The 22879-nt window shown below is 39.7% G+C and overlaps 7 protein-coding genes across 10 annotated transcripts; 5 read left to right on the top strand and 2 right to left on the bottom strand.

The window, feature by feature from the left end:
* The first annotated feature begins 954 nt into the window (after positions 1–954).
* Positions 955–3708, top strand: cdcp2 (CUB domain containing protein 2). Its single transcript, XM_042703099.1, has 6 exons — positions 955–966; positions 1152–1542; positions 1697–2047; positions 2156–2509; positions 2704–2885; positions 3097–3708. Exons 1-6 carry the CDS (start codon positions 955–957, stop codon positions 3406–3408), a joined length of 1602 nt encoding a protein of 533 aa, XP_042559033.1. The 3' UTR covers positions 3409–3708.
* On the bottom strand, positions 3702–5421 carry tceanc2 (transcription elongation factor A (SII) N-terminal and central domain containing 2). Its single transcript, XM_012837049.3, has 4 exons — positions 4858–5421; positions 4629–4770; positions 4318–4511; positions 3702–4074 (listed from the first exon to the last, which is right to left on the bottom strand). Exons 1-4 carry the CDS (start codon positions 4954–4956, stop codon positions 3886–3888), a joined length of 624 nt encoding a protein of 207 aa, XP_012692503.2. The 5' UTR covers positions 4957–5421; the 3' UTR covers positions 3702–3885.
* Positions 5422–5634: 213 nt separating this feature from the next.
* tmem59 (transmembrane protein 59) lies at positions 5635–9270 on the top strand. The gene is made up of 8 exons (XM_012837048.3): positions 5635–5889; positions 6305–6410; positions 6629–6723; positions 6933–7085; positions 7185–7254; positions 7408–7534; positions 7892–8009; positions 8503–9270. The coding sequence occupies exons 1-8, from the start codon at positions 5725–5727 to the stop codon at positions 8653–8655; spliced, it is 987 nt and encodes a 328-aa protein (XP_012692502.1). The 5' UTR covers positions 5635–5724; the 3' UTR covers positions 8656–9270.
* A 1683-nt stretch (positions 9271–10953) lies between these two features.
* LOC105908391 (low-density lipoprotein receptor class A domain-containing protein 1) lies at positions 10954–14415 on the top strand. The gene is made up of 5 exons (XM_042703098.1): positions 10954–10978; positions 11154–11245; positions 11333–11337; positions 11442–11641; positions 13864–14415. Exons 1-5 carry the CDS (start codon positions 10954–10956, stop codon positions 14133–14135), a joined length of 594 nt encoding a protein of 197 aa, XP_042559032.1. The 3' UTR covers positions 14136–14415.
* A 76-nt stretch (positions 14416–14491) lies between these two features.
* Positions 14492–16850, bottom strand: lrrc42 (leucine rich repeat containing 42). Of its 3 annotated transcripts, XM_031559360.2 has the most exons (8): positions 16526–16850; positions 16126–16276; positions 15869–16000; positions 15634–15755; positions 15378–15463; positions 15167–15280; positions 14991–15069; positions 14492–14913 (listed from the first exon to the last, which is right to left on the bottom strand). In XM_031559360.2, exons 1-8 carry the CDS (start codon positions 16584–16586, stop codon positions 14621–14623), a joined length of 1038 nt encoding a protein of 345 aa, XP_031415220.1. In that variant the 5' UTR covers positions 16587–16850; the 3' UTR covers positions 14492–14620. The 3 variants fall into 3 exon arrangements, with proteins under 3 accessions (XP_031415220.1, XP_012692347.1, XP_031415221.1); XM_012836893.3 differs by having other exon boundaries at positions 16126–16850; XM_031559361.2 differs by lacking the exon at positions 16126–16276 and having other exon boundaries at positions 16526–16605.
* Positions 16851–16986: 136 nt separating this feature from the next.
* On the top strand, positions 16987–20777 carry yipf1 (Yip1 domain family, member 1). 2 transcript variants are annotated; one of them, XM_012837035.3, is made up of 10 exons: positions 16987–17085; positions 17625–17663; positions 17788–17945; positions 18038–18118; positions 18232–18319; positions 18403–18519; positions 18705–18871; positions 18974–19156; positions 19687–19798; positions 20087–20777. In XM_012837035.3, the coding sequence occupies exons 2-9, from the start codon at positions 17630–17632 to the stop codon at positions 19777–19779; spliced, it is 921 nt and encodes a 306-aa protein (XP_012692489.1). In that variant the 5' UTR covers positions 16987–17085; positions 17625–17629; the 3' UTR covers positions 19780–19798; positions 20087–20777. The 2 variants fall into 2 exon arrangements, with proteins under 2 accessions (XP_012692489.1, XP_042559042.1); XM_042703108.1 differs by having other exon boundaries at positions 19687–20777.
* Positions 20778–20857: 80 nt separating this feature from the next.
* zgc:113691 (uncharacterized protein LOC503529 homolog) lies at positions 20858–22872 on the top strand. Its single transcript, XM_012837036.3, has one exon. It carries the CDS (start codon positions 21774–21776, stop codon positions 22485–22487), a length of 714 nt encoding a protein of 237 aa, XP_012692490.1. The 5' UTR covers positions 20858–21773; the 3' UTR covers positions 22488–22872.
* Positions 22873–22879: the final 7 nt, after the last annotated feature.

Here is a 22879-nt window from a genome sequence, read left to right as displayed (position 1 = left end):
ATTGATTGCATAATTTTCCCCCTGTAAAAGCTGTTACTAATTATGTTGATGTAGACTGTTATCTCTCACTGTCCTAACAGAAAACTCTCTGCTGCTGTAAACAACATACCATTTCCTGCTAATTTCACCAGACTTGGCCGTGTTAACGTGCCTTCACTTTATTAACCTTTCCATACTGCTTGAGCATTCAGAGTGACATGGTCATTAAAATTTGATGCCATCTCTCCAAATAGTGTCCTGACAAGTCACCTGGGTGCACATGACACCACTCATTAAAGTTTAGGAAAGGTGAGGACCTGCTTGCCTATCCGGTTCCCTCGTTCAATGTGGGAATGAATTTTTCAGTGTTGTACCACTTCTGCTCTCGCCCTGGGCTTCGTTACTGAGCTGTTGGCTTTGACATACTGTCGTTCTACCGCTGCCCATTGCATGTCGGTCATTGTATTTGGAGCGTGACAGACAATTTCAAAATGGCTTTAAGGATGGTCCTTCTTCATCTAATGTTTGTTTTTGTTGGCAAAGCCTTCTCAAAAAGAGGTAAGTAAGTTTGTACATTTAAATGTGACCACCTTATCTAGCTTTATTCAGACGTTTGGTCCTGCTGTTCGTATGAACATGAAGGGAGCAGTTTTGTCATGAAATATATAAATATCATGTCAGACATACAGTGATAATGTAATTCTGAAAACAAGATTTATAGAGTTTCCCAGTGTTCCAAATGCTTGCTATTCAAGTTTTCAGTTTCAGACATTTTAGATGGTAAAAAAACAGCAGGAATTACTTTATTTTAGGTCTTGAAGTATTTCCATTTCTGTCAACAAAAACTGCAGATTGCTCCCACACAAAGGGCGTATAGTTCTGTTTTAAACTGCAAATGTTTTAAATTAATTTAACCTGAACTTAAACTAAAAATAATGCTTAGAAAAGTGACCAGGGACCAATGACTCAATAAGAATGCAAAATTCAGTACATGTTCAGTACAGGAGACTAAGACAGTGTTGGCTGTTGGGCTGTTGAACCTGTGAACCCCACAGTGGACTCAGCATAAGGTTGATGTGAAATACATAACTACAGCAATGAACATTCATCCTCTATCTATTTCAACAGGAACAAAGAAAATCAGTATAAGTGGTAACTGAGGTAAACACAAGACAAGTCTCGTTGCTCATATTCATACAGGTCTCTCTCAAACAGGTGTAAAATGTGGCGGCATCCTATCAGCAACCACGGGTAACCTTTCCAGCCCCAACTTTCCCGGCTTGTACCCCTACAATATAGAATGTGCTTGGATGATCGTGGTGTCAGAGGGGTCCTCAGTGCTCCTCACGTTTCACCACTTTGAACTGGAGTATCATGCCAACTGTTCTTATGACTATATCAAAATCTACAATGGCATCTCAGAGGATGAGGGCAACCTCCTGGGGAAGTTCTGTGGGGGGGTGTCCCCTCCCCAGTTCAGCTCCTCTTGGAATGTCATGTCCATCATCTTCCACTCTGACCGCCATGTGGCTCACAAGGGCTTCTCAGTGGGCTACAGGAAAGGTACGTTGTTTATTCGCTCTCACAAACTGTCGGAATAAAGTATGCAAATTTGTATTTAGATGCTTACCCCTCTTTCCTTTTACAGCCCTAGGCATGCTCCTTATGCTTTGCCCCCTAATGTGTGGTTCTGTTTTATCCCTCTACCTTTTGTCAGACATGTGTGGTGGAGTTCTGACTGGTTTATCTGGCATCATCTCAAGTCCAGGTTATCCACAAGAGTATAGCAATAATGCAGACTGCTCCTGGACTGTGCATGTCTCTAACCGTAGCATGGTTAGCATGGTTAGCTTGGTTTTCTTCGACTTCCAGTTAGAGAACAACGAGGGCTGCAACTTTGACTATGTGGCCCTTTTTGATGGCCCCACTACAAAGCACAGGCATCTGGGGAACTACTGTGGGAGTGACCGGCCTCCAGACACCATCACCACATCAAACCAACTGCTTGTTGTTTTCAAGTCTGACTTCAACATTGGCGGAAGAGGATTTAAGGCATATTACTATTCAGGTAAGTTGCAGATAATGTGTTGCCTAATCTTGCTTGCCTGGGTGACTCTGAGAAACTGAGATATGTTTTGTGTGTTTCTAAATGGTGTGTTTTTTTCTTTCATGAAAGCTGAATGCCAGCAAATTCTAACCAACATAAGTAGTAACTTCACCAGTCCAAACTACCCAAACATCTACCCAAACAACATAAATTGTCACTGGACGATTACTCTGTCTGCTGGATACAGAGTTAAGCTTTCCTTCCCATTCATGGAGCTGGAGGATTGGAACAGCCTGACGGGCGTTTGTGAATATGACTCCGTGGCTGTGTATGATGGGAGCAGTGAATCAGACCCTTTGCTGGGCCGCTGGTGTGGCTCAGAACAGCCTCCCTCAGTCCTCTCCAAGGGCAACCAACTCTTGGTGGTACTCACCACAGACCGAAACTATGCCTATAAGGGTTTCTTCGCCTCCTATATAGGAGGTGAGTTTCAACACAATTCCTGCACCTTCTAAAGGTAAGGTGCACTAGGTGTTCTGCATTTCAAAGTGTGCTTTGTTCAAGTGAATATAGTGAGGACTACTTGAGCATTTCAAACCAAGACAACTATTAAGTTAGTTGATGTTGTGCACTCCATTTTAGGTAGTTGCTTTTCATGTTTATTTATTTATTTTCAGTGGTGCCCATCAATGTCAGCTGCACAAGAACCGAGTTTTCGATCAAGATCTCCCGGCAGTCTTTGCCTCCGCTGGATGATGAAAGCATTTACTTGGGGAACCCTTCCTGCCCAGCCCAGATCACACCAACAGCCTATAAAATACTGGCTCGTTTTGACGGCAACTGTGGAACTGCCGGTCAGGTATAATCATCCATGATTATTCCTCTTACAGTAGCATTTTGTAATAACCTCCAAAATAATGCAAAAGGGTTAAACCAACCCTTTGTGGATCCCCTACTTACTGGAGAGTGTATTAGTTGATATTGCTAGTGTTGAAAAAAATTCTGCTTTATTTAGTCCATAAAAAAATTATACTAACTGGACCATTTAAAATGTTTTATCCCATTTGCAGAAACGACAGAACATCACAATGCTAGTGAACAGCCTCTACATTGACCTCTCAGATGGGAAGGAGCAAAACGTGCAAGAGTATGAGGTGCAGTGTGATGCCCAGAAGAAGTTGGCTTATATCAAAATCATTTCCATCGAAGAACGAAACCGAATGGATGAACTGGCCCGTCTCGCCCTGGAGTCAATCAGCCTAGGAGATGGAGCGAGTGCAAACAGTGGGCCTCATGAAACCAGTGACATTATCTTCATCGGCATCTGTGTGATGGCAGTTATCCTGATGCTGATTGCTATTGTGTGGCTTGTGTTGCTATGAGATGGCCCGCATGTCCTTCCTTACCAGAGACACCCTCAAACATCTCCACCAATCGTCAGACCATAGAAACACGCCTCTTTCTGTACAGACAGATTCCGAATCATTCATATTCTCTGGTCTTTTGTTGCGGATCAGTGCAGTGTTTGTCATATGACAATATCTAAAGAGCACCCTGTCTTCATGGAAAAGGTGAAGGAACAGACCCAGCATGCCAGTGAGAGCACCTCCCATTGAAATAACTGACAGACCTGAAAGAGCTGAAAAAGAGAGGACCAACATAGACATGCAGAAAGTTCTTGTCATTCAAGATTTTATTTCATGGTGAAACAAGAATATGAGCACCTTTCATGCATTGTAAATGTCATTAAAAAGTCACAGTAAAACAAACAAACTTTAAAACACTTTAAAACCGGTGTTCTTGTTGAGACAAGCAGCAGTACCTCTACATCTTCTGAAAAGGAGTTTTCCCATGTACTGTCATTTTTTGTGGTCTTTAACAAGAATGTTTACAGAGAGTTTACTGTCCTTGACTTGTGCTCTTAAGTCAGGCTTGTGTTTCAGAGCAAAGACCAAGGTCCTCACAGTTCGTCTGTAGCCACCATTTATAAGACGAGCACTTTGATGAAATATTTCCCTCTCAATATTCTCCACAAGGCCATGCTCTTTCTGGAAAAATGAAGTGAGGCTTGTTAAAGTGACTACAAGACACTGAAAGATGTCAGTTTATCAATGTCAGTATTTATGCATAAAGTAAGCTATGCAAAAACAATTCTGTGTACAAACTGCAATAAACCAAAAGAGTAAACTACTCATCTATTATTTCTAAAGCTCTAGTTATTAAGGCATGTGTTGATGTAGACCTATTCCACCTTAAAGCTACACAAGGCTCAGAACAGAGAAGTAAACTACCTCTAGTTCCATGGATTCAGAAAGGAGACGCCTCGCGTTGTGCCGCAGTTCCTCGGTTTGTTTATCGCAGCGCACCTCTATGGAAGGTTTGTTTGCATGCTCCTCAATAAAGGTTCTCCATTTTTGGTAGACCTCCTTAGCCAAAGAGCTTACTTCTGGGTCTGCATTCTTGCGCGTTTTATTCACAACATGTCCTTTTTTGTTTTGTTAAAGAGAAATGATTAACTAGTTAATTGTGTAAATTGCCATGCATGTTATGCAACATCAATAGGCTGTTTACATATATAATTTCGACTTCTTAACAATCTCACCTATTTTGGTGGTCTTCAGCACTTCTTTAGACGGCATCTTCTTACCAAGTTCCGTCAAAGCCATTAACATGTTTTCTTTCGTTTGACCAGACAACTCAAGGATAGATTTGTACCTTTCGATGTCCTCAATTACGACCACTCTCTGTTGAAAACAACCAGCAAAGCGTTGCATAAAGACAACAATAACAGTGAAAACAGCTTTGATATCAACACCAAGCATTCCGATTAGCCGTAGAGATTCGATGGTGGTCTGCCGATAGACCTTTTCTCCATGCTTGATAGTCGACTTTTCAGGTACTTTCCTACCCCTAACAACAAATTTATCCATTGATTTGTTGATACCTGGCACCCGCGTAGATTTCGTTTGAGTAATGTATCTGGTTTCTACTCATTAAATACATCAGATATCAGTTTAAACAGCTTGTTCTACTCAGGGGCTTACGCTGGGCCAGCACAGAGGCATGCTGAGATAGATGTCTTAACATAATCTAAACAAATGACAACGCTAAATACATACGCAGTCCTCAAAGTATCGCAAGATTGTGTATTATACGGTAATACATGAATTAAATGTCTGATACTCGCGCCGAATGTGGACGGTCTGGGCAATGTCCTAGGCAAATTTCCTTTAGTCAGTTTAATGTGTTGGTTAGCTTGGCAGATTCTAGGCTAAAATCTTTGTTTTTAGCTAGCTGGCGTTCTCTGTCCCGCCTTCATGTTCCAATGAGGACATGTTCGTTAACGTCATGCGTAATGTTTTAACATGTCGCATCCATGGGCACATCGTCTGTTTTTGTAGGAATTGCATATGAATGTTTGTGGTATAGGTTACGTGGCGTTAGCCATTACATGCAGTGCAATACGATGTGATGGGTGATATGCCATACAGTACTGATAATATATTAACGACCAATTTGAATTATATGTTGCAAAGAGGGAACAGGCGCAACGTGCGAGAAGTGTGAACACGCCTACGGATTTTTCCCGTTTACTACATATAAAACCTCGCGAGACCCAAAACAAAAACGAACCGATCGAGGAAGTGTGAAACTGTTGTTTAACTGTCTATGGTTGTGTTACCTATTTTGCTACAGGAATGGGAGTGATAAGTCCCTACATGATTATGTTGGGGCTGTTTTTGACGTTTACTTACACCTTAGCAGCGACTGCATCGCCAGATGCATTCGACGGAGTTTTGGGAAACACTGCCTCTTGCCACAAAACATGTCAGATGACCTATAGTTTGCATACTTATCCACGGGTGTGTATCAACAATGCTATCTAGCTTTTAGCTGGCTAGCGACATTAGCCATCAAATATACAGGTTATTCTGTCTAGGTTCCACAATCGTTTGTTGTGGTTGTCATTATTTTCCTAACAACTTAGATCGACTGAGTATGAGTATGTCATGTGTGATTTGCGGCGTTTTACATTGAATCTCGCCAGTTTGCTGACAGCACCTAAGTTAAACACGGAAGACAACAATGGTGGTGTCGACAGGGCAGCTGTCTCCATATTTTTTAAAGACAAATATTATTTGAACTGATGTTGACAGAGAATTTGTGATACTTTTGCATGGAGACTACAACTAAATAGCACATTTTCATGTAGTTAACTTGTCAAGTTATGATGGCATGGATCTGAGTAATACACTGCTGTTTGCCCTTGTTTTGTAGGAGGAGGAACTATATGCCTGCCAGAGAGGTTGTCGTCTGTTTTCCATATGTCAGTTTGTCGGTGATACTGAAGACCTGAATCAAACTAAATCAGAGTGCGAGTCTGGTAAGACGATTATACATTTTCTGGCAAGGTCATTACTCCAATTAAACGCCTAGAAGCTATCGTTGCGTGATGCATATTTATTTGTTACATAAGTTCAATAAACGAAGTGCAGGGTAGTGTATAGTTGTGTCTCTGCTCCTTCATCTAACATCAAGTAAGGTTTTTGTAAGTATTGCAGACATGGAGTTTGTATTGTTTATTTTTCTTGATCTTCTTAGCTTGTCATGAGGCATATTCCCAGGCAGATGAGCAGTATGCCTGCAATCTCGGATGTCAGAGCCAACTCCCTTTTGCTAAGCAGAGGCAAGAACAGGTGGGTTCCTCAGCCACTCACCTGTGTGCTACGGGTCCACATCATTGCACATCACTGTACATTGTAATTTGACATTAGCTGCATGTTAATAGAAAATTTGAAAGCATGCCTCAGGCCATCTTACCAATTTTGTGATCAGTATTCATTTACTCTTGTACAGTGAATTTGACACCAGTGCCACATCTTTAAATCACTGTCTTGTTTTGCAGCTTGCATCCATGATGCCAAGGATCCATATGCTCTTCCCACTGGCTTTAGTGAGAGGCTTCTGGGATGATGTGATGAGTCAAGCTCACAATTTTATCATGTCATCCTGGACATTCTACCTCCAAGCAGATGATGGAAAAGTAGTTATTTTTCAGGTAATCTTCAACCTAGGATTCATTCAAATTGTATAAGGTTAAGGTTATTGAAATACTAATTCATATTAATAATCTGATACTTTGTCTTCTCTTCTTCAGTCTGAGCCACAAATTCAGTTTGTCCCTCAGCTTGAATATCAGATGGAAGAGGAGGTGCCACAGAGCTCAAGTATGTTCCCGCTATGATAATATTGAGTTTGGATATGCAGCAATAAATGCCCTAATACCATTGTGTTAGTCTATATATAAAATATAATTGTTGTTTGTTTGTTTCTCTGACAAGCAATGGCATTTCAAATGTAACATGTTTTTATTGGCACAGACCAAGGATTAAGCAACCCAGTTTACAAAGACTACCACCGCACCTACATTCAGGAGAGAGACCGGGATATGTTTATGGACCGGAGCAACCGCGAGGATGAGTCCAGCCTTTTTGACTGCCTGTCAAGGTTGGTTCACACTGAAGTACATATTGGATGTGTGTTTTTCCCTTGCAATACAAATAAGGAAGGTACGGTAACACCCTTAGTATTACAATGCCTTGAACAGTTCCTTGTTGCTTGTTGGAACAGTTTAATGACATGTTGTCATTTCAGAACTTATAGCAGTTTCAGATACTGAGGAGTAAGCTGTTAATTCATCATGTTTGCATTTTAAAAATATACTTGTGCGTATGTAGGGTGAGGTTTTTTTTTCGTTTGCTGAATATTGGGGGCCACAGTCATGCTGAATATTCTCATTTTATTGAGAATATTGCTGAACATTCTTGCCTGTGTTGTAAATAATAAATGCTTCTCTTGTCACAGGAACCCATGGCTTCCAGGCTGGATTCTGACCACCACTCTGGTTCTGTCGGTCCTGGTTCTGATATGGATCTGCTGTGCTACAGTGGCTACCGCTGTTGACCAATATGTTCCTGCTGAGGTGAGTCCATCATCACAAAATCTGGATCACTGACAATATGTATTTTTAAAACTTTTTCTTTCAGTGTATTTTTGTTGGCAGCTAATTTTGTCATGTGACTGGTAATATGATGAGATAAACATACCTCTCATTTCCATTAGCCTCCTATGCTAGTATTCACCATGAAGCTAAGCTGTTGTGGGCAAAAGAAAACTTGTAATAAATGTAATGTAATCACCAACTACATCTCTGAAATACATTAGTTTGCAAGTAGTTTTTGTCAGTGCCAGTCATGCTGTTGTGTTTGCAAGGCTGTTGTATGCAGGCTAGTTAGCTTGCTATTTTTTTGACAAAAACTTCTAACTGCCTCATTTGTGTAGGCTTTTGTATTTGTGTAGGATCTGAATACCACAGAGTGTGGTCAGTGTTTAATTAGTATGAGAAACAGATTTCAGATATGAATTAAAATAATGATCACGATTTAACTAATCCTTTTGTGTATCTTTTTTTGTAGAAGCTAAGCATCTACGGGGATATGGATTTTTTAAAAGACCAGAAGCTGACACCATACCCACAATCCTCTCTGGTTATCATCACCTCTAATGGAGAAGAAAGAGAGGCGGGACCCCTGCCATCCAAAGTCAACCTGGATCAGTCCAATATTTAGGAAAAACGGCATCATCATCCACTCACAAATATTTGATTGGGTAGTCTTAAATATGCAAAGATGAGCCGTATTGTGTTGGTCTCATTCTTAAGCAGTTTACGTTTTCACTTAAATTGCTACTATGGAGTCTAGCACATTTTTGTATGGCTTTCTCCTATGCTTTTGTCCTTCCCTAAACAGAGGTACTGAGGGATTCATTTTATCTGTATATTGGCATGATTGAAGCATTACACTGTCAATGATAGCCCTGATTCACTCGATTTTTTTTTAGATAACTTTACCCTTTTTTGTGGGGTCTTAAAGATCCACTTAGAAACTGTTGTTTTTCTACTTTCCTGGAATTAAAATGGTGTGTTAACTACAATTTCAGTCCAAGAGGTATTGTAGTTAATAGTGAGATATATAGGGAGGAACTAACGCTAAACTCATTCCCTAGCTTTAGGTGGTGTGTTTTAAGTGCAATGGATGACTCATATAGAGAGTTCGGCACATTAAGCTTCATGAGGATATGGATAAACAGTAGCATGCCCTATGACTACTACTTCTCACAAGAATGGGTGTTGGTTGGTGTAAATTCATCTATATGTTTCTCCCAAATAAAATTCTTTAAAAATAGCTGGTGTTTTGGTAGTATTTTGCCTACAGTCTTCCTAGCAGTGATCTCCATAACCCCCTGTCTTATCAAGGGGCTGCTCATTTATAAGAAATCATTCTTTGTTTACTTTTCTCTCTGTGGGCATGTCTGAGACAGCACTGGCAGGACTGATTACCAGGTTACCAGGTGACCATATGGAATCACAACTTAGACTATCATACTGATGACTACAGATACTCCTTAGTCATGTTTCTGATCACCCTCCTCTGACAAATGAAAGATGAAATCCAATCGAACTTATCCCCAGGTAAGATACTGACATGATATAATCTACCCTTTTTAGTAATGTTGAGAGTATAACTTCTTCAGAAACATTTGTTAAAGTGAATGGGTGCAGCATTTCCTCCTACCTTATCTCCAGAGACATGAAGATCACCGGTCGTTTAGACCTACTGAAGCGCTTGAGGAAGGTATGATTCAGACCAATGCACTTAAGCTGTATATGAGAGGATTGAATTCAGTAAAAAAAAACATGAGCTACTATCTATTAATTATATAAAACATATGACAGACATTTACATGTAGAGCTCATTCAAGAACTAAACATACAAAAAATTGAAGAAGGGAAAAAAAAGCTCATGACATCAGCTTCAGTGAACAGTGTTTTTGGATTCCCTCCAGAGTGCTGTGGTGAGTGCTGCGGCTGTAGCTGTTGCAGCAGGAGGGCCCTCTGTGTGTCTGCACTGGTGTTGACTGGCCTGGCTCTGACTGCCACAGGAGTCACCGTTGCCTTGGTCTTTGGCATCCCCCAACAGCCTCCCGGTGAGATGCTTATAGTCATTCAGATCTGTCCCGATGTGGACTCACTGCATGTCAAAGTAAACTACACACAGGTACATACCGCACATTTGAAAAGGAAATGGTCCATTTACTCTATTTACTTTACCTTGGCACAAATCTGATGAAATGTTGACTGAAATTGAATGTTGCGATATATGAATGGAGGGTTCTGTGAACTGATTTTCATGATATATAAACTGAAAAGTTGTATTCTTGAGAAGACTATCAATGCCTCTTCAACAATAATGAAGACACATCTTTTCTCCAGAACACACACACACACACACACACACACACACACACACACACACACACACACACACACACACAAACACAAACGCGCATATATTCCCAGACTGAAACAGGAGCCAACCACATTTATTTCTTAATTTCCCAGACAAATATGGGATTACTGTTCTCTCTATCCAGACATCTGTATTTGTCTGTCTGCATGTCTCTCACCCCTGCATATATACAAGTCCCTTATCTCATAAACATACTATTTGGGAGCACTTTTGCTTTCTGTCTTCATCAAGAGACTGCTTGTCTTCTGCTCTCTCTCTCTCTCTCTCTCTCACACACACACACACGCACACACACACACACACACACACACACACACACACACACACACACACACACACACACACACACACACACACACACACACACACACACACACACACACACACACACACACACACACACACACACACACACACACTGCTATCTCCTGAGCGAAAACAAAATGTTCCTCAGCAGAATGAGTTCAGTCATGATTACTGAGAGAGAAAAAGGAAAGAGAGAGCCATAAGCTTCTTTTAAACAGATATCCTGCTATATTGGTGTTAAAAAGACCCATTATGACTCATTATGCTGGCTTTGCTGGTTTACACTGAACCAAACAAAGCTGCCGCTTTGTGTCTATAATGCTGCATTCAAGACCACTTGGAACGATATTTCGATCTCTGAAAAAAATCGCACTAACTGAGCCTAGCAGAGACCATGACTAAATCAAAGGTTAAAGGTTTATTTATTGTTTTGTCCTGAACATTGCTTTCAGTTAATCGAGAGTGCAGGACCCCTCATAATGGATCAGGCTTTCTCTGTGATGACCGAGTCACCTGTCTGCCCCCCTCGGCCCTCTGTGATGGGGTTCATAACTGCCCTCGTGGAGCAGACGAGAGCAGACACATTTGCAGTTACGTTTAAAACTTTTCTTTTCTGTCTCCTATGAAGCAGTCTTTGCCTTTGATCTAAATCTGCACTGGCAGATAGATATAAACCTAGTCCCTGTTAAATTCAAATAATTATTAATGACTTTTCAGCTTTTTATAAAATAAACTTTGAGACTTTGGAAGGACCTCACACTGATTACTTATAGGCAGACACCTGGTATTACTAAGTTCACATGTGTTTCAGGTGATCTGCCCAACAACCTCCCGAGCAACCTTGTGTTTTGGTGTGGAAACTCTCGGTTCTGGATTTTTGTAGATAAAAAGTGCAACAAGATAAACGACTGTGGGGACTGCTCAGATGAGATAGGCATCTGTGAGTATAAAATCCCATATGCATCACATCTACCTTAGAGGTAGGATCTTATATATATAAACAATTTATGTTGTCTAAGATCTAACCAATCAGCACAATGATCCCTCCTGTCAATCACATGTCAAATCCAAGACAGTGTAGGTCTACAGTAGGTGGGACTCTTGGAAGAACATTAAAGAAGAGGGTCACTAATAGGGCTGCAACTAACGATTATTTTGGTAATCGATTAATCTATCGACTATTTTTACGATTAATCGACTAATCTAATGATTATTTCCCATAGCAAATTAAAATAACGACTCAAAATTTGAATTTCAAATGTATTTGAGTAACAAATGTAATCATCATAATACATACATTAAATAGTAATACAAATTAAAGTGCAAATATGCTTTTAAAAGTAAAGAGAAAGTGCAAATAAAGTTTTAAAAGTAACTCAAATTAGCAATCAAGCCTCTGCAAGTGCAAAATAACGCAAGAATAACTGGGCTGCAAGTGACATTCAAATTAAATTTATGAAATATATTTTTTTTCCACAATCTTTTGTTTGAAGAATGTGGAGGAGGTTAACTATTCAGAACAAACGAAAATACAGGCTACTCTGATAATTCACTGATTTACTACATTGCACTTAACATAACTGAAATAGCGTTAGCAAGCATCCTCCATAAGACGTTCTGTTTTCCAACATGTAAGCTTAAACCTTACTATAAGTTATAGATATATCATATATGTCTATGATAATTGCTGCTAGACACTCACTGTTCTTGTGCTCCCACAGCTCATTCTCTTTGAAATACTGGAATAGTGCTTCTTTAACTGCTAATAATTGACCATCATTGAGAAAAATGACAACTTTTCTGTTAGCCATTGTCGGTAGGAAAAACGTATGATCAGGGAAAGTGTATTAAAACCGGATGTCGTCACTTTAAGCCGGTCTCTGGTTGGATAAAGCTTTTCAACAGAAATGGACAAGGACCTTTGATTTATTCTGTAGGAACCATGCCTATGCCTGACTTTTAATGTTGTGTGACGTTGTTGAAGTTCAAGTTCAACATTAATAGCGATTGAATTACCCTTGTGTCGTGTAATCGCTAGCGGTAAATAAACGTTAATAACTTGAATGACTGATTAAGGATATATGTTACACATCACAAACACATGTAATCGATGGGTTTTGGGGGAAATGAGGTAATTGGTTAGCTTAAATTGCAGTATCTTAGGCGAGCTAATTGACCTGGCTAGCTATATCGGAATTAACAGTGCTAGCTTTGTGTTTGGTCATATAGCTTCGTAAAAGTTCGGTTAACAAGTCACTTGTGTGTTTAGTTGTATGACTTCGTAAAAGTTCGGTTAACAAGTCAATTGAGCATTAAGCCACCTGACTATAATGGGTCTATTCATATCAGCATGCTAACGTTAGACTTATTAGCAGCGAGGCTAGCTAGCTACTATGTGTTCCAATGGATTGTTGGTCTAAGCGTTAGCTTCAGTTAAGACCTACGTATACCACATGAACAACTAAACGAGTCAATGTAGACATATAAAAAGTTGTGTAGATAGCTTTATTCACATAAGCCGTATAACTTCACAAAAATAATAATAATTTAAAGAAAACCGATCGTTTGCATGCCAGGCGATCAACACAACTTCTCAACTAAAAAGTAAAGGTCCTTGTCCATTTCTGCTGAAAAGCTTTATCCAACCAGAGACCGGCTTAAAGTGACGACATCCGGTTTTAATACACTTTCCCTGATCATACGTTTTTCCTACCGACAGCCATATCTCATATGCAGCAGCTACTAAAGCTAGCTTTGTTTAATGTTTCCATGGTAACATGAGCCGTCTCAGAATAATTCGCTTTTCAGTCGGCCATTTCTGATATGCAGCACATGAAGGTACGAGAACTGAGGGCAAAGAAAACGGTGCATGATTTGTATGCTAGGCTATTTGCAGATTCTGTTCCATTTTTCTCAATGATGGTCAATTATTATTAGTTAAAGATGCACTATTTCGCACTTCCTATAGTGCATTGCAATGATGAATGAAAATTACCGGTAGCTCTGCTAGCGTCTGCCAAAAAAAAAAAAAATAATAATAATTTTTTATATATTTTATGACGCGTCGACAATAAAAATCATCGTTGACAATTTTTCACAATCGACGTCGTCGATTTCGTCGACTAATCGTTGCAGCTCTAGTCACTAACTGCATCATTTAATACTTTTTATGTATTTCTATCAACACATCAAATGGCTTTTCCAGTGAATGGAAAACATCCATCATCATTTTACTGTGCTTTTTGTGCCATGTTATTTACATACCTATATGTGCATGTTTCTTAGATGCAGATTGCCCTCCGTGTGGATCGCAATGGTGGACGTGCACCCCAGTCGAATTCCAATACTGTTTGTGTATCCCTCGCTCCCTATGTAAAGACGGCAGGCAGCACTGCTATGACTGGTCAGATGAGTACGTATGCTCAGGTGGCTAGTAACCTCTACATAACCTCACACAATGAGGAAATATGGTCTCTGAAGTCTGATGCTACACTTACATTAACAGTAGGAGTATTTGAGAAATAATATATGGGTTAAAAACACACAGTGTAAGAGTAAAAGTAAATGTACACATTGCTTTTGTACATGTAGAATAATAATATACAGAGAGTATACAGCAACATACCAAATGTATTTATTTTAATTTGTTTTCTTTCAAATGCAGTTTGACCACTTAAATTCTTTTTTTTAACTTAAACGTGTTCTCTGAAAATATTTAATGCTTAAAGTACTTATTTGAAGCATTGTAATGACATTTTATATTTATTATGACACACGACAGGAAAACCAATGCAAATGTAATGTTTTAATTTTATTTTCACTGGTAATAATAAAACAACGTTGTGTTTTTTTAACACTGAAACTTAACCACTCAGCCCATACCCTTGTAATGGTTAGAAAAAGATAATTTATGGATGGATCAGTAACTATTTAACAAGTCCAAGTCTTCAGCAGAGAACGAAGACACAGACTGCCGTTTTGCAGTCATGCTGCTAACAACTGCATTCTCATTCTCCATGGACAGTTTTCTTTTCATGCCTTTCTGTGCTGGCAAGTCTGTTTTACTGTCTGTATTTCCAGTGAGTTTTACTTGCAGTGTTTGAAGGTTTTGATCAGGTCTGTAGAACTGCAGCCTCAAGATCACATCATCTTGTTTGTTGCAAACCACAGGAGTCGAATTCAGTGTCTCTCGGACAAACTTCTCCCTTCCATCTACAAGAGATTTCAGGCGTTAATAACTATAACTACATCATGTTCATTCTGCAATTCAAGTTGAATTTTACACTTACAAAAACGAAGAGCATTTGTCCTTGGTTTCATATCTTTCTTTGATAATTGGGCAGCGCTCACTTCCCATTGGTTTATGACCTAAACAGAATATGCACACGCATCAGGTACCATCTAGGGTCAATCATTCATTTCAAAACAAATCAATACATTTGCTGAAATAGTGGATCTGTTTTACCTCCTGTGCCCAGCCCTCTGTTTTACAGCAGGAGTGACAAAAGGCTTTCACTGGGGTGTCAGAGGGAACCAGTCTCATTTTATTCCATAGGAGCTTATTCAAGGACATTCCAGGCTGAGAAAGACCATACATTATGTTAACATTCATGCTTTGAGGAATGTTCAACTGAATGCAAAAGGACAGATGTTTTGTTTGTTTGTTTGTTTTTTACCTTACTAAGCGTTTCGGACAGATCAAGGCCTCGCAATTTCTGAAAGCAAGCCAAATATCCCACTGCCCTTTCAGAGATAGGGTTGTCTATAGAAAAAGTAAAAGATTCCATGTGGATATAATGGCTGTGTCTCTTTGCTCAACAGCATCTAGGCTAACAGAGGAATAGTCTTTGAACACACCTGAAAGACTTCAACATAAAATCTGACACCCTACTGGGGAACCTGTGACTAAAGGAAATGTTGCATCCTACTTACAACTCAGGTCCAGCAGTTGAAGGTTTTGAAGTCCTCTCTTCATCACTCTGACCGGTGCTGTTAGTTTCTGAAGGCCGGTATCTGACAAACAGTTTGCCCCCAAAAACAATTGGGAAAGACTCCTGTAAAAATGTACACGAATAATGAAAATGAGAAAGGACCATTGGTTTAAGTCCCTTACTTTAACACTATAAATGCTATAGTCTTGTGAATATGTAGAAAGTTTAATTAATACCTGCCCAATCGGTCTGATGTTAAATGTTCAAAGATTCCATGGCTGTCTCCCAACTGGCATCCATGAAGGTCTAAGCACTGGACACTTTGAAATGTCTTGATTTCCTCCAATTTTTCAGACAGCAAAGAAAATCTTTCAAATAAAGAGTGTGGGCCATTATTAGCCTATCAAATTACAGGGTAGGTTCAAAAGTAAACCAGACCGTTTTCACAGATGATTAGGCCAATATTAAGTGATGGCTACTATGGCTAGCCTACCTGTTTCTCAAACACAATGACCTTAGCACAAGATCTCCATACGCTTCACAAAACACTTGCAGAGCCCTTGGACCTGTCTCTGGATCTGAGAATTTTTGCTTTTCCTCTGCAGCTGCGAATAGTCTATCAGCCATTTGTTCAGGAAAACCAACTAGAGATTCAATGTGTTGGACGTTGTCAGCAATATATACTAAGCAGATGTCAAATAAAGATTTTACAGTATATCGTAAGCTCCCTTCACTGTTGTATGTGAAGACGAAGTGATCTTTCCTCTTAGAAGAAGCAGTTATATTGTCTATACATAGTCGCACAGAAAAATCTTTGTCAAAAAGTCTCGGTGGCTTCTTATTTACACATGGTTGTCCAGGCTCACGCCTATTGTTTACACAACGTAGTTCACCTTTCTCCCGAACGTAAATGGTCCCATCGTGTACAGCATCGTTAACATCATTCGAAAACATGTTTAACTATGAGATGGGCTATCGTGCTGCTGTAATCCAAAGTTGCTTTAACAGTGGATAGACTGCATGAATTTGCTTCGCTCAAATTACTTCACAGGGTGTACACGTTCCCTATTTTAGAAACTAAAAGTTAGAAATTATGGTTGGAAAACCTCCCTTTGCGTTTCCAGACTTACAACGATTGTCATTTTCGTCAGTCCTGAGCAGTCTGTCACTATAAAAGTCCTTTTGAGAAAATAATCATTCATCCCGCTACGGATCATGACAAAAACAGACAGCGGATAAAAAAAATAACAGATGTGTTTAGTATACCAAAAGCGATTTCCTTTCCCGTGTTATCCAAGCGAACAGTCACATTGTTTCCTTGTAGCCTTTATTTTGATAGCTAAATATCGGATGTGATGTGTATTGTTGTTAGCTGCCGTAAGCTGTTACCTTTTACTGTGTCTCTATCGCTAGCTCTTATCTGGTAGTCGCTGCGCTTACAGTTGGTCTACGGGTAAGTTTTACAAAACTTTGACGCTAGTCTTATTGACATTACTGGAACCAGTACAGAGTTATAGTCAGATTATGAACTGGTACTGTTTGGTATTTGAACTCATAGTAGCTAACTGTCTAGGCTTCCTAGCATAACGTTAGCTAACATTTGGCTAAACTTTGATTTAGTTGCCTATCTACGTCCCTCGTAGCCTTTTGGTTCCTGGCAAACATCCTGGAACACATGATTACAGATAGCACACATTGCTAGTGGTAGCTGTCATCATTATATGACCAGGATCAACGGTCAGGGATAAGTGTTTTTACAGTGTCATTAATATGTATAGTAATAGTGCGAGTATCTATCTTGTTTGTTAGTTTCCAAGCAGGAAGATGGTAACTTAATTGTGAACTGAACTTCATCATCAAACTAAATGCATTTCTGTTGTGTGCATCGACTATAAGAGACTTGAACATGAACATTATCAAAATGGGCAACGAGTGCAAGTGTAAAGAATTTGACTAACTTTCACGGGCCCCTCTCTTCCATCTCTCCATTAGTAACAATGGCGAACAACGATTTCTTGCTTCAGTTTCAAGGTGAGTTTCTCAGATCACCCTATGAGTACAATTTATGTATTCATCCCTATCATGAAGGGTACAGAGTACTGTATGCATCCCATATTCACTGACCTGACCACTAGTCTGACCTTTCATTTCTTAGAGTTTGGCGAGGATGGAGACCCCCAAAGTAGTACCAGAGATTCTACATCTATAAACATGGAAGGCACCATGAAGCCTCAAAATCAAAGCAAGGCCGGCGGACCTGCTGCTCTGGGGGTGGGGAATGATGAACTTGACACTGATGATGACAAAGCAGAGGTGAGTTGGATGCTCATGAAAACATTGAAAACTGCTAATGAGGTGCCTGTGCTGAGGCCTTTTAAAAAATACTTTGAAACGTGTTCTTTCAGCTACTTTCCAATGAAAGGAAAAATGCACCATTCTGGACATTTGAATACTACCAAACCTTTTTTGATGTGGACACACAGGAGGTAAGCTGTCCAATGAGAGCTTGTTCAAGAGTGTCCTCAATCTCCAGTAGCAAGAGCTTATTTTCATATAGACAGCCTCTTTTGTAGATTTACTGTGCCTTTTGTGTTATCAGGTGAAGGATAGAATATTTGGATCAATACTGCCATGGCGGGGGAAAAACTTTGTCCGCTTACACATACGCAGTAATCCTGATCTTTATGGTGAGTGGAATAATGTATTCATCATTTTATGGTTCATAGTATGTAAACAAAAAGCCAATAAATGCTGATTCATGTGCCCTCAGGACCCTTCTGGATTTGTGCCACTCTTGTGTTCGCCATTGCCATAAGTGGGAATATATCCACCTTCCTGAAGCACCATGGCAATCCACAGTTTAAATATGTACCTGATTTTCGGAAAGGTATGTGTGGCCAAAATCTGTTTTGGGTTTGACTCTTTTGTCCAAAATGAAAAGTTTAATTGGCGATATAGTTATCACATAATTTAGCACACCACATTGCCACATACCTTTGAAATTTCTTGAAGACTGTTGAAACATAGGCTTACTTTTTGTGCAGACCTTAAAATGCATCCATTTTTACGCAGTTACCATGGCAGCTACCGCAATCTATAGCTATGCCTGGCTTGTTCCACTGGCTCTGTGGGGGTTTCTCACATGGCGCAACAGCAAAGTTGTAAACTCTGTGTCCTACTCCTTCCTGGAGATTGTCTGTGTCTACGGTTATTCTCTATCCATCTACGTACCAGCTGTGGTATGTATGATGAAAGCAAATTCTGGAAAATATATGTAGTGAACCTACAAATATTTGGATGTGACATCTGTTCTGACTGACTGACTGTTGTGTGTGTATCAGGTGCTGTGGATCATACCAAGTGAAGGGGTGAGGTGGTTTTCCATTGTTGCGGCTCTCTGTCTCTCTGGATCAGTTCTAGTAATGACCTTTTGGCCTGCCATTCGAGATGACCGCCCCCGAGTCGCCATTGCAATTATCGTGACTATTGTGGCTCTCCATGTCCTTCTAGCAGTGGGTTGCAAGGTAAATATCTTGTCTGACAGAAAGAAATTTAGACACACGTAGAAAAATCTTGGAATTAATTGAGTTTGTAACAACAATTCTTTGAAATACACATCTTGTTTTTCCATTTAAAATTGTTTTTATACAGGTTCTAAACGTAGGTTGTGTTTTCAATGCAGTCACATCAACACAGGTTTAGATGTCAAGGCCTGTCTTAAGTGGACCTCAATCACATAGTTCGCTGAAGCCAGTTGTCTCGCTCTGGCCACACGATGCTTGCATTTTGGTGCTTCGTGCTTGTGTGTGAAAGGATTAGCCTAGAGGGGTGTCAAATTAAGTCTTCCGTGAGGACAGGTATACTGTTATAGTTGGAAACACTGACCGATATTGGTGACAGGCATGGAAATGGTCCAGTTTGTCCACTGCCTAGATTTAATGTGCTACTATCATGTCCTCGTGTATATCAGATGTCAATGATTAGATTGATTTAATTAGTCATCAGTGTGTAGTGAAGAAATAAATAAAACAGTATATTATTTCTTCCCCCCCAGGCATATTTCTTCAGCACTCGAGAGTATGAAAACACTTCCAGCTTGGGGCAGAAAGAAGAAATCAAGGCAGTATCAACGATAAATACCACTTAAATATCTAATTCTGTCTAAGGTAAACAGTATTTATGTTACAGTGGAGATTAAACTTGACTTCTCAGCTGCATGTACACTTACAACCTCTCAGAGGTCTATCCTTTCCCCAGAGAGACAAAGTTCATCCTTTAAATTCTTAAGGGTTTCAATTCATGCTTGTGTGACACCTAATATCACACTAGATGATTTCCTCTTGTCTTGATGATATGTAATTGCCTTGGTGTCTTGACATACTATCACTTGAGATGAGACTTCCTCGACATAATTTCTCCTTTCCAAAGCAAGTGTTATTCTCCTTTAATTGCAGGTTCTCCAGTTGCCTTATTAGTAAGAATCAGGTTGCTGTGGTGAAGTCATTGTCGTCTGGATTTCATGCGTGCTGTCAGTGTCCTTGTTAAGCTTTGTCTGTTCAGCCATTATTTGAGTGCTGGTAAGACTGTGCATTTGTGTGGGGACATGGCTAGCACAAGCACTGAATTCTGAACTGCCTTACTCACAGCCTGGTTCATTGTTACTGAACCACCCATTTTACACTGGGATGTGTAATTATGTATATAGCAGGGTTTTAAAATATTTATGTGATAGTTTAACTTGAGGTATTCCTGGAGCAGGACATAACATTTAAAAAGAATGAATGGCATAAATGAACACTTTTATGGGGAGGTCACTGTAGCTATACTGTGAGCCAAAGTAAAAACATATTAGTCTAGTGATTGATTGGAAATCATCTGTATGGGCTTCATAGCTGGTCGGTAAAGTGACATTGTTTGGTTAAGGGTCACATCCATGTCATGTACAACTTCAGAAGATTAACTACTGATGGTAAGCCAGAGCTTAAACGTAATTGATAATGCCTGGGCATTTGGGTAGTGTTTCCCCTGCCGTGGTACTTTGTAATGCAACAATTATCAGCCAAAACGTAGATGTACAGTTTTTAAAAATGATTTTCCTTTTACTTCCAAATGTTTTTGACTTTTAATAAAGATTTTGTTACTCTGCTACAGTATAAACACGTTGGTTAGACAGCACATTTTGAATGTTGTCTTCTCTAATGAGGTGAAAGTATGAATTTAGTGTATTTTCGCACATCACTTCCTCTCCTACCAAAAGTGGCAAATTGCAAGTGTGTTGCAAGTTTTAGATATAACTACAGTAACAGGGCTTGATCCCAGGAACACCTGATCCCACAAGGATTCAGTTTACAGTAAGAGAACATCTACTGGAACAACATATACAGTGAGACAAGATATTCTGGAACAACTTACACAATAAGACAAGATATACTGGAACAGCGTATACATTAACTGTAAGGGAAGTCGCTTTAAATAAACCAGTCTTGAAAACTGTAATCGTACCCCAGTACCCTTGTTTCTATAGGATGGTTTAAAAATGTAAAGGAATGAATGTAACAGCATTATCTAGAGGGCCTAGTGAGCTTAGCTGTTTGTTCTCAAGACACCAGTCTGATTAATCTGAGCTGAAGGAGTGAGACTTCAGGTACAATGGCTTTGTTGTGCAGTCTGGATCAGATGCAATGGAAAGTGAGGCATATCTTTCTTGGCTAAAATGCAAAAGTATTTCCATTAAACACGTTACGACCTTCATGGTCTAACCATGACCGCATAACCTTTGTAATTAAGAAAACAGAAAAATCGTGTCACTTGAAACTGTGTCAACTTTTGGTGCGCACTAATTAATGGTCATCCTAGCCAAAGCTTAGAATTACACCTGTGCTGGCGCTCTGGTTGACAACCTCAGAAGAAGAATGTCAAACGCTGAAGACGGTGCTGCAGATAACTTTCTTACCATTTACTTGCAGAATTGTATACTGGAAAAGGTTAATAGTATTTGGGTCTAGACTTCTAACATACCTGCTAAGTCGTTGTCTGTTCTACTAAAATGTAGGCTACTTTGGCATGACTAAGGAATTGTAAAGCTCTGCTAGGCTACACCATGCGATCGATGCTGTCATTTTGACTAAGGATTGTGATTTGATGGCATCAAACGGCAAAGTGGAAAAAGTCTCCAAATACGAGACATTAAGACTTCTGGAAAAATGCCGAAAAGACAGAGACGAGGCGATACACCGAGAAAGCGTGATGAGAGAAAAGATGAGACATTACGACTCAAGAATGAGGTCAACGGAGGCTGTGAAACAGAAATTAAAGACATTGACAGTGGATAATAAAGAATTGAGGAAACAGGTCAAGACTCTTCGGGCTGAAATTGGCTTGGAATCTAGTCCAAAGTTTCAGGGCAAAACCACTAGGGATATAATAAATGACCTACACGAGAAGGACCGCGAATGCTCTTGTTTAGTTGAGAAAGCAGGGAAATTAAGCCTGACAATAGATGAGCTTACTTCAGAGTTGGCAAATACCGTGACTTCGAAAACGCTGTTGGAGGATCAAGTACAATCATTACAACAAAGCTTGAAAGATATGACCAATAATCAGCGACGCTTGCTTAAATTATGGGAGGACAAAAAGACTCAGAGGGAACAGCTTACTCTACCGGCAATTCCCCAAAGACCCGGACAAAAACCAGCAGTACACAAAGCTGTTCAAACCGAAATGTCCATTAATTCCTCGCAAAAACTACCCGCCAGTGCATTTGAAACCAAGCCGCTACGAAGAGAGACGGAGAGGATTGTTAAAGGACTGGACAGACGCAGCATAACCGCTTTATCAAATGGAAATCACATATGAGAAAAGGCAGCGTTAGTTCATAATGACACAAAGTAACGTTGCTTGAAAGTGGAAAATGCCACTGCGATTCCAGAGACATTGTATTTATTCTTACAGTTGTTGTTTTGATTTATCCTCGCCTTGAAGTCGCCCATTCTTGCCACAATTATATTAACGATATGCTTAATTAATTTACTTTGCTTTAGTGACATTTCATTCACGCCACCACTACCTAGGAAAGTCTAACTTCTTAAACTGCGGAGTTTGGCTGTCTTGTCTGTATGGTTGCCCGAGGTTCATTTTTAAAAGCACAGTTAGGGCTTAATCTATGTTTTTTATTTATTGTTACATTTTGCTGATCTCTGTAAATACCAACAGTCTGTGTGACATAAATATTATACTTCTTTAATCAA

This window comes from Clupea harengus, chromosome 22 (assembly GCF_900700415.2).
Source record: "Clupea harengus chromosome 22, Ch_v2.0.2, whole genome shotgun sequence".
Lineage (NCBI taxonomy): Eukaryota > Metazoa > Chordata > Actinopteri > Clupeiformes > Clupeidae > Clupea > Clupea harengus.
Note: the sequence above shows the minus strand (reverse complement) of the source record. Positions and strands in the feature narration are given on the sequence as shown.

Coding starts and splice junctions, on each gene's coding strand:
- cdcp2 (XM_042703099.1), top strand. Junction 1,543..1,696: donor CTCAGTGGGCTACAGGAAAG/GTACGTTGTTTA, acceptor ACCTTTTGTCAG/ACATGTGTGGTGGAGTTCTG. Junction 2,048..2,155: donor TAAGGCATATTACTATTCAG/GTAAGTTGCAGA, acceptor CTTTCATGAAAG/CTGAATGCCAGCAAATTCTA.
- tceanc2 (XM_012837049.3), bottom strand. CDS start 4,956: ATGGATAAATTTGTTGTTAGGGGTAGGAAAGTACCTGAAAAGTCGACT. Junction 4,771..4,857: donor CCACCATCGAATCTCTACGG/CTAATCGGAATG, acceptor TGTTTTCAACAG/AGAGTGGTCGTAATTGAGGA. Junction 4,512..4,628: donor GCTGAAGACCACCAAAATAG/GTGAGATTGTTA, acceptor AAAACAAAAAAG/GACATGTTGTGAATAAAACG.
- tmem59 (XM_012837048.3), top strand. CDS start 5,725: ATGGGAGTGATAAGTCCCTACATGATTATGTTGGGGCTGTTTTTGACG. Junction 7,086..7,184: donor GAAAAGTAGTTATTTTTCAG/GTAATCTTCAAC, acceptor TCTCTTCTTCAG/TCTGAGCCACAAATTCAGTT. Junction 7,535..7,891: donor CTTTTTGACTGCCTGTCAAG/GTTGGTTCACAC, acceptor CTCTTGTCACAG/GAACCCATGGCTTCCAGGCT.
- LOC105908391 (XM_042703098.1), top strand. CDS start 10,954: ATGACTCATTATGCTGGCTTTGCTG. Junction 10,979..11,153: donor TCATTATGCTGGCTTTGCTG/GTTTACACTGAA, acceptor CATTGCTTTCAG/TTAATCGAGAGTGCAGGACC. Junction 11,642..13,863: donor CTCAGATGAGATAGGCATCT/GTGAGTATAAAA, acceptor GCATCATTTAAT/ACTTTTTATGTATTTCTATC.
- lrrc42 (XM_012836893.3), bottom strand. CDS start 16,586: ATGTTTTCGAATGATGTTAACGATGCTGTACACGATGGGACCATTTAC. Junction 15,756..15,868: donor ACATCAGACCGATTGGGCAG/GTATTAATTAAA, acceptor ACATTTTTACAG/GAGTCTTTCCCAATTGTTTT. Junction 15,070..15,166: donor CAGAGGGCTGGGCACAGGAG/GTAAAACAGATC, acceptor TATTCTGTTTAG/GTCATAAACCAATGGGAAGT.
- yipf1 (XM_012837035.3), top strand. CDS start 17,630: ATGGCGAACAACGATTTCTTGCTTCAGTTTCAAG. Junction 17,946..18,037: donor CTGATGATGACAAAGCAGAG/GTGAGTTGGATG, acceptor GTGTTCTTTCAG/CTACTTTCCAATGAAAGGAA. Junction 18,320..18,402: donor CAGTAATCCTGATCTTTATG/GTGAGTGGAATA, acceptor ATGTGCCCTCAG/GACCCTTCTGGATTTGTGCC.
- zgc:113691 (XM_012837036.3), top strand. CDS start 21,774: ATGGCATCAAACGGCAAAGTGGAAAAAGTCTCCAAATACGAGACATTA.